This window comes from Symphalangus syndactylus, chromosome 2 (assembly GCF_028878055.3).
Source record: "Symphalangus syndactylus isolate Jambi chromosome 2, NHGRI_mSymSyn1-v2.1_pri, whole genome shotgun sequence".
Classification (NCBI taxonomy): Eukaryota; Metazoa; Chordata; class Mammalia; order Primates; family Hylobatidae; genus Symphalangus; species Symphalangus syndactylus.
Window position 1 is genome coordinate 14,481,681 of NC_072424.2, and position 17,674 is coordinate 14,499,354.

Below are 17,674 nucleotides of genomic sequence, written 5' to 3' on the forward strand. Positions count from 1 at the left end.
GAGGAATTGGGTACTAGGTGTGAGCAGAAGCTTGTAAATAACCAGGGCCTTTCCAGAAGGTCTATATTGATCTCAGAGATGCAGTGTTTGGAGGTCCCCGCATGGACTCCTCAAATGCCCCCATTCCCTGCATTTTTTTCATACTAAGCTGTGAAGGTCAGACTAAGCCGTGAAGGTCAGAATCTGTGATGAGTGGGTGGATAGCCTCCCTTAAATAGCCGTGGCCCAGCTAGGTATGATTCTGCCTGGGTGGCAGAAAGAGCCTTGAGTCAGGAGGCCAGGGATGAGTCTGGCTCCAAAACCCCTGACCCCAGCCTTGGACCCTCACCCTGCCTGTCTGTTTCTCAGCTGTAAGCTGGTGATAGCATTGCCAGGGCTCTAAACTCAGCTTCTGCCCTACTTCTCTCTGCCTGCTTCTCCCTTTTCCTTTTCCCCTCTTTGTCCCTATCTCCATCTTCCCTGCCAGAAGCAAGGCTGGCTGCCCTCTCACTCAGGGTGTGCAAGGCCCCCAGGAAGGTGACTGTGTGGGTGCATGCATGCATGCGTGTGGGGGTTTTAGGTGGCAGTGTCTCTAAGGTTGGGTTTGGGATTCACGAGATTTTTTTCCAAAATTAGAAAGCAAATGTCTGTGGGGAGGAAGGAGGTGTTGCCAGAGGGCACGTCTAGCTGTCTCTTTTGGAAATTAAGGAAGAAGAGGTCTAATTTGGCCCCTAAAGTCATACTTCCCCTTGGGGCTGCGGTTTTTAATCTGATATCATTAACCAAAGTCACTGCAGAGCTCCTCCCAGGGCTTTGATTTGAGGTGAGTGGGAGCCCCCTGTCTTCTTGGGGGTTGGGTGATGGCTGGATGACATGGAGCAGCCCAGCGTTCCAGGTCGGAGCTTTACTCTCCCTGCAGGCTCCCCACCTCTGTCCGCCAGAGGATTTCCTGTCGCGCCTGTTTGCTTATTGCTTCTCAGATAAGTTTTCATTTGAAACAGTGGTCTGAGGCTCTAAATCATTTGAAAGTCTTTGCATCCAGTGTTCAGGCAACTCCCCTGATTCTAACATTTGGTGATTCTGCAAGAAGCCTTCATGCTAGGGCAACCAACTGTCCCAGTTTGCCCAGCACCGTAGGGTTTCTGGACATGGGACTTCTAGTGCTGAAAGTCCCAGGAAAACCAGGCCAATTGTTCATCCTCTCACATTCTCACTTGAGTAACGTATTTTGAGCCATGCTCATTTAGAGAAGGGAAAGACACCATTTAGAAAGCCCCTTCAATGCCTAAGTGTCGAGAAAAATGGGATCCATCACCTAGTCGAATAGTAACACTGGATGGGAAGGGAGGGAAGCTGGTGCCCATATGTTTTGAAAAAGCAGCATTCGCTTTAACTTTGAAATCTCAGAGCACCAGTCCCCAGGCAGGATGGGAAGCCAGTGGGGCCGGGGTTGGTGTGGCTGATGGGATCTGAAGGAAAGAAAAGCTTTTAAAAAGGAGAAGAATTTCACACTGAATCTCTTAATCTGTTTTACAGACTCATAAAATCTTAATATAGCCCCGAGACTGTCATGTTTACAGACAGTGCAGCAAAGGCAGTGGCTTGGAGTGTGACCAGAGAGTTTGCAGAACAAACGCACCAGGGAGGGGCTTGGATGGAAATAACCAAGCGCTCTCCCCGCAGGGTAAGGCAGGACAGCCGGGCAGCCCCCGTCTGGTTCCCCCAACTGTGAGCAGAACGCTGGGCTACAATCTAGGCTGAAGCTTCAGTGTACTGGCTTTTAGCAAAAATCCCCCATACTGCTCCTGGGGCAGAGGATGGTAAGATGCCAACCCCTGACACATCCATGACAGTGTGTGATGCAGGTGGCGCTCCAGTCCAGTGGACACACCTGTGATAGATTTGAGAACGCCTGGAGGTTACAGGTTGCTGAGAACCTAGTGGGGGTAAGGGGGTCACAGGCATTCAGAAGACAGGGAGGTTCTGGTGGGCTTCCTGGAGAGGGGCACTGGGCTGGGCTCCACAGCATCTGGGAAGGCAGAGGGCATTTCTGGGGGAGAGGGCATGAGCAAGTACGGGGAGGCTGATGGGCACAGCACCGGTGAGGGCAGCAGAGGCAGCAGCTGGAGAGGAGGCTTTTGTTGGGGAACGGTGAGAGATAAGCTCATCCCAGTCCTGGCTTTGGAGATGAGAAGAAAAAAACAAAAGTGAAGCAAAACACTTGTCACTGTAGAGGAGCTTACAGTCTAGACGACCTGGGAGAAATGAACTTGAAAACAAAGGAAGATTTAGGAGCTGCGTCTGTCAATGTCAAAGTCCAGCCTGAGCCATGGAAAAAGGATAGAACTGGAGTGAGCCCTGCTGGAGGGCAGGCCTCTTCTTCTCTCTGTACTCCCTGCCCACCCCAGGAATCTGGACACTGGCGTGCTTCTGTGTTAACATAATGGCTTTAAAATTTTTCCCGTTATGAGCTTTAAAGAAGTAATTTCCAAATATTGGTCTTTGTGGAAAAAATGAGAAAAGAATCAAGGTTTCCCTGGTCTAAGACTAAATGTGAAAAATAAAGAAAATATAGTGAGTTTTTTTATAAAGCCAAGCTTATTTAATTTAGAGGAGTATCCTTTACACAGAGATTATGCTGTTCCTATATTTTTGCATTCAACTGGCTTTCTTTAATGGAATCATGGCCCGTGAATTAACTTAAAATTAAAAGTATTGGTTTCTGAAACCCTAAAGACTGGGAACTACTGTTTTAACGGCTGATTGTCTCCCTATCTAAAATATATATCAATATATTTTGACATATGGACACTAGCCATCAGGAAGACAGAAGAAGCTGGACAGAAAGAGATCAAGACTTAACTGGTTATGCTGTAGACCATGGCAGATCGTAACAGAAGACAAAGCCTTTAAGAGGTAAACCTCCTTGGCTCTGTTCCCTGGAAGAGGTGGGTTATTATGTTGATGGGAGGTGGGTACAAATCGGGAGGGATTTCAATGATGCTATAAGATTGGAAGCTACAAAATTTTTGTGAATGTTTGTTTCTTTGAGCTAGGCTTGGGATGGGGCTGACTCTTCTCTCCTTTGTTCCAGACGTGAGTGAGATCAGAAAGTCTCCTAGACAACAAGAGCTGGTCCCCTCTGAGACTTCTGTGTCACACCCCATCTGACCTTTCTCTGGTTATGCCCTTTTCCTAGGGTTAGAGTCCAAAAGCCAAGTTGACATGCCAACTCGGAGCTCATGCCTGTGTAGGGGAGGAAAATAATTTCTCTCTACTTTTCATAGTTTTTAGTTGGGACAGACCCCTGTAACAAAAGACAGATTAATAAGAGAAAAACAGAAGTTTAATAACAAGTATACCCTCATGCGTAGATGGGAGGTACTCAGAAAATTGAACAAATCTCAAAGAGGTAGCTTGGAATTCAGGCTTAAAAACTATTGTCTATGGACACTAAGAAACAAGGGCATGGGGAAGGCTGGTTATGGGAAGAAAAAGCACAGTAAACAAAGAGTAATGTTTGTATTTGCAGATCTGAGTCAGCACCTTCTCCATTGATAAGATTCTTTAGTGATTTGAGTCCTGGTATAGAGAGGAAGACGCTCTTACAGAGGGAGATTTCACCTTTTATAGATATAAATTTATATCTATATACAAAAAGGTAGCTGCCACTTTGTTTTCAGAGCATCTTTCGTGTCTGTAGCTTCTCAAAATAATAAGCTCAAAATAAGTCTTAAGTCAAAGAGGCATACTTCGGAGTAGCTTTTTCTGGTCTCCTATACCTCTTCCTTCTAGACAATGCTCCAGTTCCTGGAACACTGGAAAGCCCCATCCAAATGGCCCTGTATTAGTCTGAGTTTTCCAGAGAAACAGAACCAATAGGTTACACACCCACATATTTAAATGTATATATATTATACAAGAAGCATTTATTATAAGCACTTTATTATAAGGAAGTGGCTCACGTAGTTATAGAGGTTGAGATATCCTAAGATCTGCAGTTGGCAAATTGGAGACCCAGGAGATCCAATGGTATAGTTCCAGTTTGAGTCTAAAGGTCTGAAAACGAGGAGATCCAATGGTGTACATTCCATACAAGTCCAAGTCGAAATCCATAGGTGGGAGAAGACCAATTTCCCAGCTAGAAGGCAGTCAGACAGAGGAGAGAGAATTCTCCCTTACTTGGCTGCTTGTTCTGTTCAGGCCTTCAATGGATTGAATGCAGCCCACTCACACTGGGAGGGCAATCTACTTAGTCTACTGATTCAAATGTTTATCTCATCCAGAAACACCCTGATAGACCCACCCAGAATAATGTTTAACCAAATATCTGGGCAGCCTGTGGCCAGCCAAACTGATACATTAAAATTAACCATTACAAACTCCAAGGCACTTCCAGGGCCTATGCTGGCTTTCTTCCTGGGTTCCTCTTCCTCAGGTGGGCCACACAATTGGATGAGTACTTCTAGGCCCAAAGTTGGGCCAAGGGGGGATATTTGTGGGGATAGGGAGAAGAGCTTTCATATAAGGGCCTAGAGGGTGAATATAGGTGTTCACAACTGGTCCAGGGTGGGCCAGTATGAAAAAAAGGGACAGGCTAGGGGCCAACTGTTGCTGCACTGCCTGTTTCAGTGCAGAACTCCAAGCAGTCCGATAATTCTAAATTTGAACTTAAGTTTCCAGGTTGTTATGAAAGTATAATTATCATTGTAGGAGGAGGGAATGTATTTAACAGCTTGTTTGCTTGATTTATAACTTTTGAATATTTAGACATATGGTATGTGGGTGTCCATTTGTACACTTGCCCAGGCCCTCTAAGGGTCCTGTCTGTGTGGATGGGGTCCTGATATTGTAAAATTATACATTAGAGGGTATTGAGGGTTGTTCAGAGGGGCTTGTTCAGATAGGGTTGATATTTCATTTGGGCCTTGAATGCAGCAGGATTTTGAAGTTCAGTGAGGGTAGGACTGGTGTGGTAGACTCTGATTAAAGTGTACACCTTTAAAACCAGAAAGAAGTGACATCCAGTTAAATATGGCAGACTGAACACATGAATTTACTTCTACTCCCACCCTAAATCCCACCAAAAAGTCAGTAAAGGAATTAAAGGGAGCACAAACTCTTAAGGGCAAATAGAAAGTGAGTGGAATAACAACAGGATGTTTTGGGAACTGGACAGTGGATGAATGAGTGTTTTAGTCTGTTCAGCTGCCATAACAACATACATTAGACTGAGTAATTTGTAAACAATACAAATTTATTGTTCATAGTTCTGGAGGCTGGGAAGTCCAAGATAAAGTCACCAGCAGATTCAGTGGCTGAACAGGAGGGCCTGTTCCACATAGATGGCACACTCTATGTGTCCTACCATGGTGAAATGGGCAAGCAGGCTTGCTCAGATCTCTTTCATGGGGTACTCAGATCTCTTTCATGAGGGCACTAATTCTATTCAGGAGAGTGGGGCCTTTGTGACCTAATCACCTCCTAAAGGCCCCAACTCTTAGTACTATCACATTGGGTATTAGGTTCCAACATATGAATTTGCAGGAACACATACATTCAGACCATAGCTATGAGAGTAAATGATTAACTGATAAGAGAAAGTCAGCAGGATCCCTAGTGTGGGGACCAGTGGGGGTGAAAGCAGGAGGACTGTGGAATTTGGAATACAAAGTCTGTGGAGGAAATAGACCTCAAGATTCCCTGCTTCCCTTTGAGGAATGGGCACCTGACTCTTCTGCTATCCTGCAGAAGACTGGAGGTCTGCTTTCCAGAGAGACTGAGGAGAGGGACCTTGGTCTCAGGGAGCAGGCGAGAGAGGAGAGGCACACTGAAATACAGGGTTAGGTGCAGGTTTTCCTAAAATGAGATGTCAGCCCCTTTTCTGCTCTGTCTTCAAATGTGTGACTCTCCTAGGCAGGAGTATGGAGGTTGCCCCATGAAGAGAGTTATCAACTCAAAAGAAAGACCCCCACCAAGTTGTCAACTGCTTCAAGTTCTCTTTAGGAAATGGTCTTAAATCCCTGCATGAATGATAATCTTTTAGTGTATCCCTCTTGACTATAAACCACAGTCAAAGCCCATTCGACATTTGAAGAGAATGAAAGACAGAGACCAGACATGGCCCCATAATTGTTAAAGTGAAATTATTCAATGCAGTAGAGGATCAATTGATGAGTCAGACTCCTGAGCAATTGCTCTGGATGAATGTCCTTGGAAGGTACACTCTGTGTGTCCTAACGTGGTGAAATGGGCAAGTTGGTAAAGACCGATTTTGATTCTTAAGGTATGAGTATACTCTGTGAAGCTAGGTTAGAGTCCCAGGCTTCTTTTGAAGGGTACTTCCTTAGCTGGGAGGTCTTTTTCCTGGCTCCTTGTTCTGAGTTGGAATTATTCCCTGGCTGCCTGGGCTGGGAGTCTTTCTTCCTGACTCTCTGTGAGGCCTCCCCATTCTGTTTATTCTTTCTGTTCTCTCTACTAGATCCTGCTTCTCCCACTGGAATGATTCTGTCACCAGAAGCCCCTTTCCTTGAACCCCTGCTGACTAGGTGCTCTGCCAACCCTGGCTACCTTCCCAGATCCTTTCCCTTCCCACTCCTGCCCCTGACTCAATTGAATTTTAGCCTCTCTACCCTCCAGGGGCTCATAAGGGACACAGGGCCCCTCAAAAGCAAGCACCTGAGGCTGAAAAGAGAAAAAGAAAGGACTATGTGGAAATTGGGCAAATGAAAAAATCTTAAAATCTTCTCCACGAATATTGGTAAAAAGCCTTAGCCCTTGTTGAGTAGGTAAATTCAACTTGTCTTATTTTCATCAGAAACACAATCTGGATAAAAATATAAAGTGAAGATAAACCAGTGAGTTTGTATTACTCTGTTTTACTACCTCATTACTAACATTTTTTAAAAATGAAAAGCCATAAGATCTAGTTGCATCTCTTTGTATGTTTCTGGATGTGTACATGTATGATCTATGTTTATATGTTATGTATATGTGATCTTTTTCTACCTCCAATGGCATTACCCAACCAATATGCTAAAATTGGCTTAGGGATAAATGAATGCTCAAATTAAGTTTTCATAGAATTCTCAGAAAATTAGAAACTGACTCAATTTTTTTTCAAGTTCATGTGCTCTGGAATAATCCTTGTTAAACAAAAGCTAGTTTAAAAATTACTGATAAAATAAAGATAGGACTGTCTTCAGAATTGTCAGTACTGAATATAATATAGAAATATATTTTTGCCTGGGTTCTCTGGTCAGAGAGGTCTGTGTTGTCTCTTAGATGTTTAAGGACATAAAACTATAAATCCAACCTTAGAGTAGAATGCACAGTAAAAATGAATTGCTTAATTGCTTAACGCATATCAGTAATAGAAGTAAAAAAAAAGGTTATAAAAGCATTGTGAAAATTTTATCTTGTATGGTCAAAGTTAACTAAGATTGAATAGATTCATTTATAAGGTTTATTAAAATAAGTTTTAGCACTACATTGATACAGAAGTAGATTTTGTTCTTCTCTGTTAAAATGACAGAATTTTCTCAGAGTATTGGTTTGAGAATATGAAGGGTTTTTCCTTATCTTTTAAGTAAACAAATATTTTATGTTTTATTAAGATACTTTCTTGTGTTTCATTATTGTCTTTTATTAAGTATTTGATTACTTAAGTGCATTTTCTCAATATTAAAAGAGTTAAGGTTTTATTGATAACTATGTAAACTTCTGTATTTACCTCTTGAAGTCTTTTAATTATTGCTCTGTTTAAATGAGTGACTCTTACTTCAAAGTGACCTGTGATCCTATTTTGATGAGGCATTTTAAACTTTTTGACATTGAAAAAATTTCCCATTATCAAATTCTAAATTAAGTCTTTTTGGCCTTGAATTAACATTGGGATTTTTTAAATTGGGCTCCTGGAAAAGCTCAAAAGATGTGTCTCTGTTTTTGTAAAAGAGAGACGCGAAACTAACTAGACTTATTTGATGTTAAGTTATATGGGAAGCATTGTCAGATAAGTGATTTGAAACTTTCTTTAAGTAATATTTATGATTTTTTTTAAGAGACACAGTCTTGCTCTGTTGTCACCTGGGCTGGAGTGCAGTGATGTGATCATTGCTCACTGTAACCTCAAATGCCTGGGCTCAAGGGATCCTCCCGCATCAGCCTTCTGAGTAGCTAGGACTGCAGGTGTGCACCACCATGACTGGCTATTTTTTTTTTTTATTTTTGTAGAGACAGAGTCTCACTATGTTGCCCAGGCTGGTCTTGAGCTCTTGGCCTCAAGTGATCCTCCTGCCTCAGCCTCCAAAAGGGCTGGGATTATAGGCATGAGCCACTGTGCCTGGCCTGTGGGTATGTTATCAATATGAATGTTTTAAAAATTGTGTGAGATGTCTAGAAATCTAATATTCTATCAGTCATAATTTTGGCTATGTTAAATTGTTGTATTCCACTGAAAGAACCAAATTTCTTTGTGAGTTGCATCATTATAATAATAATAATAATGAACTCTCATGTTATTTTTAACCATGGCCATTCTAAGTCTTTGTCATCCACAGTTGTTTTTTTTTTTGTTGTTGTTGTTTTCGTTTTGTTTTTTTTTGAGGTGGAGTTTTGCTCTTGTTGCCCAGGCTGGAGTGCAATGGCACAATCTCGGCTTACCACAACCTCTCCCTTCCATGTTCAAGTGATTCTCCTGCTTCAGCCTCCCAAGTAGCTGGGATTACAGACATGCACCATCATGCCTGGCTAATTTTGAATTTTTAGTAGAGACGGGGTTTTTCCATGTTGGTCAGGCTGGTCTTGAACTCCCAATCTCAGGTCATCCGCCCGCCTCGGCCTCCCAAAGTGCTGGGATTACAGGCATGAGCCACCACGCCCGGCCTCACAGTTATTGTTTTTATTCTTCTCTGAAATTATTTGCAATCAGCTACAGTCCAAAATTTCTTTTTCAAGGAGTTTCATGGAAAAGACTTTGACAAGTACTCTAGAACACAGGTTTCTCAAAACTGTAAGATCATACCATTGGTCTGAGTAAGAATTTCCAGAACTCTGATGAAGAAACTGATGCGTTCATGAAACAACCATTTCAATATCAAGCAGAACACAAAGTAATTACACGGGACTTGATAAACTGATGAGGATACTTCTTAATGACTTTTTATTTAAAACATTGCTTGCTTTAATTGTTTTGTTGTCCAGATTTAAGCAAACTTTTAAAAAAAGCTATCTATAGATTGCAACAATTTGATAAAGCATACTTTTGTGAACAAAAATGGTGTTTCTCCCTCCTTGATCCATCCAGAATTCAGAAACTATTTGTAAGTATTCTTATGTTTATGGCAATATAGTTATTTGTGTAAATTAAATAAGAATCTGTCCTCCTTATAACAGGACACAATTGGAGGCACTGGATATATTACAAGGCTTTGACTGGAATGCCATATTTTCTTTTGTTTTCTTTTTTTTTTTTTTTTTGAGACGGAGTCTCACTCTGTCGCCCAGGCTGGAGTGCAGTGGCACAATCTTGGCTCACTGCAAGTTCCACCTCCTGGGCTCACGCCATTCTCCTGCCTCAGCCTCCTGAGTAGCTGGGACTACAGGTGCCCACCACCATGCCCAGCTAATTTTTTTTTTTTTGTATTTTTAGTAGAGACGGGGTTTCACCGTGGTCTCGATCTCCTGACCTCGTGATCCGCCCACCTTGGCCTCCCAAAGTGCTGGGATTACAAGCGTGAGCCACCGCGCCTGGCCTGGAATGTCATATTTTCAGATATGACCAGACAGCTTTAAGGAACTAAGGTTGACTTTATGGAGCCAATAAGCCACCCCCATCTTAATAAAACTGGCTTGAGGGTTCCAGTCTTACAGATGAATAAGGAATATCCCTTCTTGGCAGGCACAGAAACCTCAGGATATTCAGGGACCTCGAGAAGAGAGGAATTCACTCAAATCTAAACGTAACAGATGAAGCCTGATGGTAGGTCATTGGTTTGGCTTCATATCCTAAAGAGGCTTTCAGAAGTCTAATCTGAGATTCCTTACCAAAAGTTCTAGCAAAGCAAACTGAACAAGAGCCTAAGTGGTCAGTTACTATTCTTGTTGCATTTCTGTAAATAGTAGACTTAAACTTATTATTTTGCAAATGAATTAGTCTTTCTTCGATTATCTTTGGTAAAAATGGGGGTGACTATAGGGAGGAAAATTGTTTCAGAAGAAAACTATAGTGTACCTAATATTTGATTCTAGCCCTGTTCATTTACTTTGAGGTTTTATTATCCACATGTAGTTTGGACTGGATCCTGAGTTCTCCCAGTTTCGCTCAATATCTGGCTATGACTTTCCAAACTAATGTTTCCAATTTTCTCTCATCTTTCTGGCTTGGGATCACTGCTGTTTTCCTAATGCCCTGTAAGCTAAAGCTGAGCAACTTTCTATCAAACTTCGGAGGAACCACCAACCACAACAGCTTATGTATGGACAACCTTCATGACATCCAAACTGCAAACCTGGAAAATCCGTTAGATTGCTACTGCCCTCCCGGTGCCTTGCTACAGCTGAAGATACTTCAGGGCCAGCATCTAGAAATCTTTACTGGTTGCCCTATGGACTCAGAAAGCGAGTTTATGGTTTGTTCTTACTATTAACATTTATTTTTCTTTTATTTTTATAGAAACAAAACTATCCTCATTAAAGGCCTGATGGCCCACACCATCCAGGAGATCTCCTCTGCTACCAACTCCCTGCAGCTGATTCAGCGGTCCTTCTGAACAATAGGCAACTGAACAAGAAAATGAGTTTATTTTGTTCAAAAGAAAGAAGAATGCCTCTTTCTTCCCTTGAACAGGGGAGGTGGGGACTAACAAAAGATTCTTTGCTTGACCAAACTTTAGTCAGGCTTCTAAATCTTGCCCTCGGCCCATCTGTGCACTTCTGTGTGAAATCCAGTTTTAGCAAAGAACATTGGTAAGTCAGTTTAGCAAGAACCCACCCCCCCACCCCCATCCTCAATATCTGATCAGGTTGCTCAGTTGCCATCGTCCCCCAGGTGATGTCTGATTACCCTGGTCTGTCCAGCAAGAATTCTGTTAGGTCAGTTCAGCCAGAATCTCCCTTAACTCTTATGTTTCCTCTCAGTAATTATTTTTATTTTTATTTTATTATTATTTTTTGAGACAGAGTCTCCCTCTGTCACCCAGGCTGGAGTGCAGTGGCATGATCTTGGCTCACTGCAACTTCTGCCTCCCGAGTTCAAGCGATTCTTGTGCCTCAGCCTCCCAAGTGGCTGGGACCACAGGTGTGTGTTGCCATACCCAGCTAATTTTTTTTTTTCTCAAGACAGAGTCTTGCTCTGTCGCCAAGTCTGGAGTGCAACGGTGCAATCTCAGCTCACTGCAACTTCTGCCTCTTGGGTTCAAGCAATTCTCCTGCTTCAGCCTGCCGAGTAGCTGGGATTACAGGTGCTCGCCACCACGCCCGGCTAATTTTTTGTATTTTTAGTAGAGACTAAAAATAGTCTCTAGACCATGTTGGCCAGGCTGGTCTTGAACTCCTGACTTTGTGATCTGCCTACCTTGGCCTCCCAAAGTGCTAGGATTACAGGCATGAGCCACTGTGCCCAGCCGGTGCCCAGTTAATTTTTTTATATTTTTAGTAGAGACTGGGTTTTGCCATGTTGCCCAGGCTGATCTTGAACTCCTGAGCTCAGGGCAATCCGCCTGCCTCGGCCTCTCAAAGTGCTAGGATTACAGGTATAAGCCACCGTGCCTGGCCTTCCTCTTAGTAATTTTCTATCCACTGACCCCCACACTCTTCATGGCTATAAATTCCCATATAATTGCATAAATTCTATGCAATCTCTCTCCCCAACTCTAAGACCCCATTGCAGTGGTCCCTATAACTATGTCAATGGCCCTGAGTAAAGTCTTCCTTACCGTGCTTTAACAAGTATTATTGAACACATTTTCTTTAACAACAGCAAGAAAAAAGCAAAGCAGGAAAGGGATGTAAGAAAGAGTGAGATGAATAACACACTTCCAAGAGGGAGGGCTCAAAGAAGGAAAAGGAAAGATCAAATGAGTTCCTCATACCCCAAAAGAAACTGCAGACACAATGGACCAACAAACTGAGCTCAGATGAACTCTGTAAGTTTCAAGCAGAGATTCTGTGACAACAGAGAGATGAAAGGCAAGTTGAGGAAACACATGGAAGAAAAAGGTAAAACATTACAGTGACGGGAACCACTTTCAAAGCCACACAACCCTGAAAGAACAAGTTTGACAAAATTATGCAAAACAAACCAGCACAAACTAACATGCAAGATTGATCGTAAAGATGTAAATGGCAGGCAAAGGGCAACTGGTTTTTCCAAGAAGAGAACAGAATGGATGAAACTGAAGAGGCATTCAAGGAACTATGGGAAGCCGACTTTTCAGAAGGAGGACATGGACTTCCAATTCAACTGAGCACGTTGTATCCCAGAAAGAGAAACACAGACAGAGTGACCCATGCTGAAGCATAACTATGGTTAGCTTCTGAACACAGTGACAAAGGCAGAATCCTGTCAACCAAAAAGCCAAAGGAAACCAAACAAAGCACAAATTCCCCCATAGCATTCAGCACCCGAGGATGGTGGCCACAATCTACAGTCTGGGGGAAAGGAAATGTGGATCAGCAGACCCTGGCACATATAAAGACCACACACAGATGGCTTTACATGTGTGGGCACTCAGGGCGGACAGTTCCTAAAAGCCGTTTTTGACAGAACACTGAGGAATCAAACTGTAGATCTTAGGAACAAGGAACTGTGCTGAAAAGGAATGACTGTGAACACAGAATCCATTCTATTTCTGAATTAAGACCTCAGCAACTAGTGAAATTGTGTTATAAAACAGAGAGTAACTCTTATAAACATGGCCGGTGTAAATCATGATGTCACAACCAAATCGGAAAAGGAGGTGAGGGAAGGCTGGCATTTCCCTCATCTTTCAGAGCAGGAAGTAAAACTTGAAACTTGCAGTCAGATCAAAATCCAATAACCTTGAATAATCACTCTTTGTCTACCCTTTTCTCCCCTTGACTTTGAAGGGGTCATTTGGTTCTTTTTATATTGCTTGAATTTGTTTTTTAATTGATACATAATATTCATACATATTTGTGGGGTACATATAATGATATGGTTTGGATCTGTGTCCTCGCCCAAATCTATTGTAATCCCCAATGTTGGAGGTGGGTCCTGGTGGAAGTGATTTGATTATTGGGGTGGATTTCCCCTGGGTACTGCCCTCATCATAGTGAGTGAGTTCTCATGAGATCTGGTTGTTTTAAAGTGTGTGGCACTTCCCCCTTGCTTTTGGTCCTGCTCCTGTCACATAAGATGCTGGCTCTCATTCACCTTCTGCCATGAGTAGAAACTCCCTGAGGCCTCCCCAGAAGCAGATGCTGCCATGCTTCCTGTACAGCCTGCAGAACTGTGAGCCAATTAAACCTCTTTTCCTTAAAAATTACCCTGTCTCAGGTATTTCCTTATAGCAATGTGAGAACGGCTTAATACATGTAATATTTTGCTAGGTGCATGGAATGTGGTGTGACCAAGTCAGAGTATTTGGGGTATCCATCACCTCAAGTATTTATTTCTGTATTCTGGGGATATTTCAAGACCTTTCTTGCAGCTATTTTGAAATACACCCTACATTGTTGCTAACTAGTCACCCTACTCTGCTATTGAACCTTATTCTTTCTGTCTTACTGTGTGTTTGTACCCATTAACTAACCTCTTTGTCCTTCTCCCCACTGACACACCCTTGCTAGTCTCTGGTATTTAACATTGAATTTGTTTCTAATGAGCATGATTTTTTTTTTAAACAATAACAACAAAAGGTCATTATTCTTAAAATATTTCTTTTTGAGTTTTCTCCTGTTTTTTTTTTCATTAAAAAGAGAGAGAGAGAAGAAAATAAAAAAATTCCGTGCCTTTGAAAGCATCTCTCCTAATCCATCTTCCCCAGGGCAAAGAACCAGCTGGGAAGGCTGGGCGGGGCCTCCCTGCTTCCTGCTGAGGGGGGCTCTGTGGGCTCCCAGCCCTTGGAGAAAGGCTTGATGGCAGATGGGACCCTTTGCTTGGAGCCTTGACTTGGTTTGTGGGGTTGGCTTTGGCTGTCGGGGGTCTTAGCCCATGCAGCAGAGGAGTCTTGGTGCCCCTACTTAGGCCTGCACTGGAGGAAGGGGTGTCTGGGCTCCTCTCAGAGCCCAGATGGCTCACACAGAATCCTGGGGGGCAACCAGAGGAGGTGATCACCCAAAGCTCCTCTGTGGGGAGATCGTTGGACCTCCTTCCCTTTCTTCCCCCCAGTTTCCACTTCAGTGGGTCCTCTCCTTGTCCAGGGCCAGGTGTGGGTTTGGGGCTCAGACTGTCCCCAAGCCGCAGCCCTGACAGCTGCCCTCCTTTTCTCCAAACTCAACCCCTCAAGCTGAGGCTTGAGTGGGGAGAAATTGGGGGTGGGCATGCAGGGAGGGAGAGACTGGAGGGCCACCATCCATTCATCCATTCATTTGTGCACTGAGCAGCCCTTGTGAGTAGGCTTGTGTCTCTGGGGACACAGGCTGTGTGGGGGACCTAGGTGGAGGCAGAATGCCAAATGTAGGTGCTCAGTAAGAATTAGCTGCCACCTCCCTGCTGTCTGGCTCTAGTGAGCCATCCTGCCCCTCCCAAGATCAGTTTCTTCTGTAAATAGACTATCCCAAGATCCCTTCCAGCCTGAGGAACTGAGTCCTCTGGGATACATGATCATTTAGTAGACAGAATTCATAAAACATCATAATGTAGGCTTATTCAGACACTCTTCAAATTCCTGTGCAGGCCTTATTTCACTTAATTCTCACATTCTTTCCTCCATTTTATTTCATTTTGAGACGGAGTCTTGCCCTGTCACCCAGGCTGGAGTGCAGTAGCACCATCTAGGGTCACTGCAACCTCCGCCTCCTGGGTTCAAGTGATTCTCCTGCCTCAGCCTCCCGAGTAGCTGGGATTACAGGCTCACCCGACTAATTTTTTTTTTTTTTTTGAGACAGAGTCTTGCCTTGTCGCCCAGGCTTAAATGCAGTGGCTTGATCTCGGCTCACTGCAAGCTCCGCCTCCCGGGTTCACGCCATTCTCCTGCCTCAGCCTCCCAAGTAGCTGGGACTACAGGCGCCCGCCACCATGCCTGGCTAATTTTTTTATATTTTTAGTAGAGATGGGGTTTCACCATGTTGGCCAGGCTGGTCTTGAAATTCAGACCTCAGGTGATCTGCTCGCCTTGGTCTCCCAAAGTGCTGGGATTACAGGCGTGAGCCACTGTGCCCAGCTGTTTCCTCCATTTTATAGATGACAAAATTGAGGCTAGAAGATGAAGTCACCTGCCCAGTAGTAAGTGGCAGAGACTCTTAGACCTGGGTATTTCTAACTCCACACCCCTTGCAGCAGTATATTTGCCTGGTGTTTTTGTGACATACTTAAATATCAAATCTTTTTTTCCTCCAATTGGTGAGTAATTAAATACCAAGAGGGAAGGAGCAGTCAACTCCTACAGAAGGAGTGGGGCAGGGAGGAAAGGAGCCTGCTGTAAAACCATGTCGGAGAAAAGGTCGGACAGAGCCATTTCCCATTAATTGAGAAAGGGCTTCAAAAGTACTCCCCTTTCTGCGTAATACAAGACGATAGAAACTGAATTGGTTTAAGTAACTGTGAGCGAATGCACAAGCATCTGAGCACAGACACATAAGCCTGTGTTATGTCTGCCTTTTATTTGTTTTCTCTGGATATGTCTGCATTTAATATACATAACAAAATGCCTTCATGATGATCTGTTTCTCATTTAAAGAAAAAAGAAGCCCAAGATTTAGAAACTTAGTATAGAACAAAAAGCTTTTAACATAGCAGTTTTATTTAAAAACAAAACCAAACAAGAGGCTGGCTTCCTTGATGTGAGGTCGTGCCACTGCGCTGGCCTGTTCTTCCTGTGTCCATCCCCCGACCCACACCCCTGTGTGCTCCGAAGTTGTCATTGCCCACCCCACAGGGCCTCCCGGGCCTGAACTCTCAAATAGGTATTTGTTTTGTGGATACAGAAGGAAAGAGCTCTCCCTTTAGAGAGAATCCAATTATCTGACCTCTTATAGCAAAGACCCATCTGGAGAACTTTAATCATTCCAGCAGAATGGAAGATTCAATCACTCTTGGTTGATCTCTGGGACTATGCATATTCATCTCCGTGATTATGCGGTTTTATTATCTCTTGTAGGTAAACAAGGATTCTGAGAGGTTCATTGCCAGTGCCCATGGGTCAAGCTCCCGACGGTCTAGGAGAGAATATTGTGTCTCCAGCGGAGCTGGGGATCTGCATCTAACTTCAAGGGGATTAAAGGGCACCCTTCACCTTAGTTCTTTGGGCCCCATTAACATCGTATATTATAATGATGAGCTGGATCGAACCCTAGGCCTGCACCATTCCCACAGGCCAGTGGTGCCATTTTCATTGAGCCTGCCCATCTTAACCCTTTGCCACCCAGGCCCTTCCCAGGGCATTTGTGCCAGGCTGGGTTAGCACGTGTCTTGCTGGCCCTGGGGTGAGCAGGAGATGGTGGCTGTGGCCCAGAAAAGGCCTGGCTGGAGATGAGCAGTGTAGTGGGGGGAAGGGATGGAGATGGGTTGGGGAAGGGGTCAGTGAATATTTTCAGCAATTACCTGCCATCTTTGCTTCAGTTTTCCCATGGTGACCCTGGTTTGTAGATTTATCAGCCTCAGAGCCCTGATCCTGGCCTCTGGCTTCCTGCAGCATTTCCCTCATGGCCTTTCTCTGGCTGAGGGTTAGCCATCTGTGCCTCTGCTTCTGGGCCCACCCCCTCAATGAGGGACAGTCCAAACCTCACCTCCCATCTCCCGAGATGTGGTCATCCTCCGGGAACTCATGGCATAGGCAGAACACAGAGTGATCTGTGCTTTGATGTGGGTATTAGAGAAACCACAGCCACCTGGTGGGTGTGGGAGGAGCAGAGAGAATTGGCGAGGGGACGGGGCAGCCTCCTGGAGGAGGTGATGCTGAACTGAGCTGTGAAGGGTGAATGGGAAACACCTGGAGGAAGAAGGGAGTGGGGAGGAGTTCCAAGCAGAAGGGACCGAGCCGCATGGACTGGGAATTCTAAGTGGCTGGATAGAAAGCGTCTGTCAAAGACGGTGACACATGAGGCCAGAGAGATTTGGGGACCTGAAGGCCCCGAAGGTCTCTCTCTGTGTTACTTTCATGGGCATGGAGTACAGATGTGTCTCAGAGCACCCCTACACTTGTGCAGTGCACAACTCAAATAACTGAGCAGGGTGACCCTGCCCCACTAAGGGAGATGAGCTTTATCTCGAGGGGAATGGGCAGCCTTCAGAGGGTTTTAAGCAGAAGATTGACATGGCTATAAATGTGAGTTTAAAAGATCACAGTGGCTGTGGAGCGTGTGTTAGAGGAAGAAAAGGCGGAGGCAGGAAAGCAGTTGGGAGGAAGCCTCGCGAATGCAGGTGAGGCTTGTCAGGGCTGCTTTCAAGCAGTGCTGGGGAGAATGGAGGGACGCATGCTGTGTGGGGCCCACAGTGGCTTCTGTAGGAGCTTGAGAGTGACAGTGCAAGGAATGAAGAAAATGTCCAATCCACTGTAAACACCTTCGGTGAGTA

General features: G+C 44.2%; 1 protein-coding gene across 1 annotated transcript in view; it reads left to right on the top strand.

Annotated features, from left to right (window-relative positions):
- Positions 1-1,854: 1,854 nt before the first annotated feature.
- CPXM2 (carboxypeptidase X, M14 family member 2) overlaps positions 1,855-17,674 on the top strand; it is a 219,719-nt gene continuing 203,899 nt past the window's right edge. The window contains exons 1-4 of the mRNA XM_055246335.2: positions 1,855-1,925; positions 2,795-2,895; positions 10,652-10,944; positions 11,957-13,450. Of these exons, the coding sequence (XP_055102310.2) occupies positions 13,381-13,450 (70 nt within the window). The 5' untranslated portion in view covers positions 1,855-1,925; positions 2,795-2,895; positions 10,652-10,944; positions 11,957-13,380. The remainder of the gene's footprint in view (positions 1,926-2,794; positions 2,896-10,651; positions 10,945-11,956; positions 13,451-17,674) is intronic.